The 1,263-nt window shown below is 37.7% G+C and overlaps 1 protein-coding gene across 1 annotated transcript in view; it reads right to left on the bottom strand.

Annotated features, from left to right (window-relative positions):
* The window catches only part of vps37b (vacuolar protein sorting 37 homolog B (S. cerevisiae)), a 27,289-nt gene that overhangs the window by 17,184 nt on the left and 8,842 nt on the right, over nucleotides 1-1,263 (bottom strand). Inside the window, exon 2 of the mRNA XM_015401024.1 lies at nucleotides 45-216. Coding sequence (XP_015256510.1) covers nucleotides 45-216 — 172 coding nt within the window. The remainder of the gene's footprint in view (nucleotides 1-44; nucleotides 217-1,263) is intronic.

Genomic DNA, 1,263 nt, shown 5'->3' with positions numbered 1-1,263 from the left:
GGAGTATCGTAACGGATCAGTAAACCATGCCTCCCAGTCATTACCCAGTCTGGACTTGCGGAGCTGATAGGACTCGAAGCCCTCCTGCAGGCGGCTGTAGCTCTTGGTGAGCTGCTCCTTCTTGTGCTCCAGTTGGGGCTGCAGGGTCAGGTTCTGTTCAGCAAGCGTCCGGTTGTTGGCCAGCGTCTTCTCCTTGTTCTGCTGGACCTCTTGCATCTACAACAGACACAGATGTTGTCATCAGTAAACAGCAGGAGCAGGTTAGAGCTGCACACCGTCCAACCAACATGTCAGTCTTTTCATGAAGGACAGGAACTGTAACGAGCTGATGTTAATTTAGCCCTTGAGGCAATCTAATGGATGAGAGGAAGAGAGCAGAGGAAAATGTAGAAGCATTGAGCAGACTTTGAGCTGCAGTGAAGCTAAATCTTATAAAGCCTGATGGGAAAATCAGAGACGCTGCATGAAAGCTAGAGATCCATGCAGTTCAGTAGAAAACCACTGAAATGGTTCAACTTCAACACTGAGGTTTGAGGTTTTACACATTTAAAGCTTAGAAGAGTGAAGGGAGCAAACTGCACCTGCTGATATAAAATAAACAGCTTTTCTTGTTCAGTTTAAATTCTATTTATTTATTTATTTTTTAAATCAGACTGTATTTTTTACTGACATCAATAATCAGAGTTTATTGATCCTCCTGTTTATTCGCTTCTGCATTTTAAAAAGTTTTTCTAGTGTCCTAGATCAAAACTGATTAACTTTATTGATCTCACAGTGGAGAAATTTACTCGTTACATCGACTCAAATAGTCAAAGAAGAAGAAAAGAAAAGGCGCATGGGATACATACTATGGAGAGCCGTTTGTAAAGTTAAGCAATCAAAAATTATGAGCAATGTTTAAGGTTATTTAGCGTGTTTTAGGAGTCATTTTTTTTCTCCCTTATTTCATTCAATATAAAAAACTCTTTGTTAAATAGATATTTAGTTTGGAGCCAAATATTTAGTTTGCAAAATAAACTTTTGCTTTTTGTATAAATATTTATCTCCAAACTAAATATTTAGTTTTTAAATAAATATTTAGCTTCAAAATTAATATTTATTTAACAAACTAAATATTTAGCTAGATTAAATGACATGAATGGGACGCCGTTGCTATGGGAACACAGCGTGCGTGGCTGTAGCTCTGTGCTGCAGGTTATCATAAGATTAAACATTTCTTAAAGGAATAGTACACCCAAAACATGATTAGCCTTCATTTTCTAC

This window comes from Cyprinodon variegatus, unplaced genomic scaffold (genome assembly GCF_000732505.1).
Source record: "Cyprinodon variegatus isolate N-32 unplaced genomic scaffold, C_variegatus-1.0 Scaffold1174, whole genome shotgun sequence".
NCBI classification, from domain to species: Eukaryota; Metazoa; Chordata; class Actinopteri; order Cyprinodontiformes; family Cyprinodontidae; genus Cyprinodon; species Cyprinodon variegatus.
This window is presented reverse-complemented; position numbering and strand designations above follow the sequence as displayed.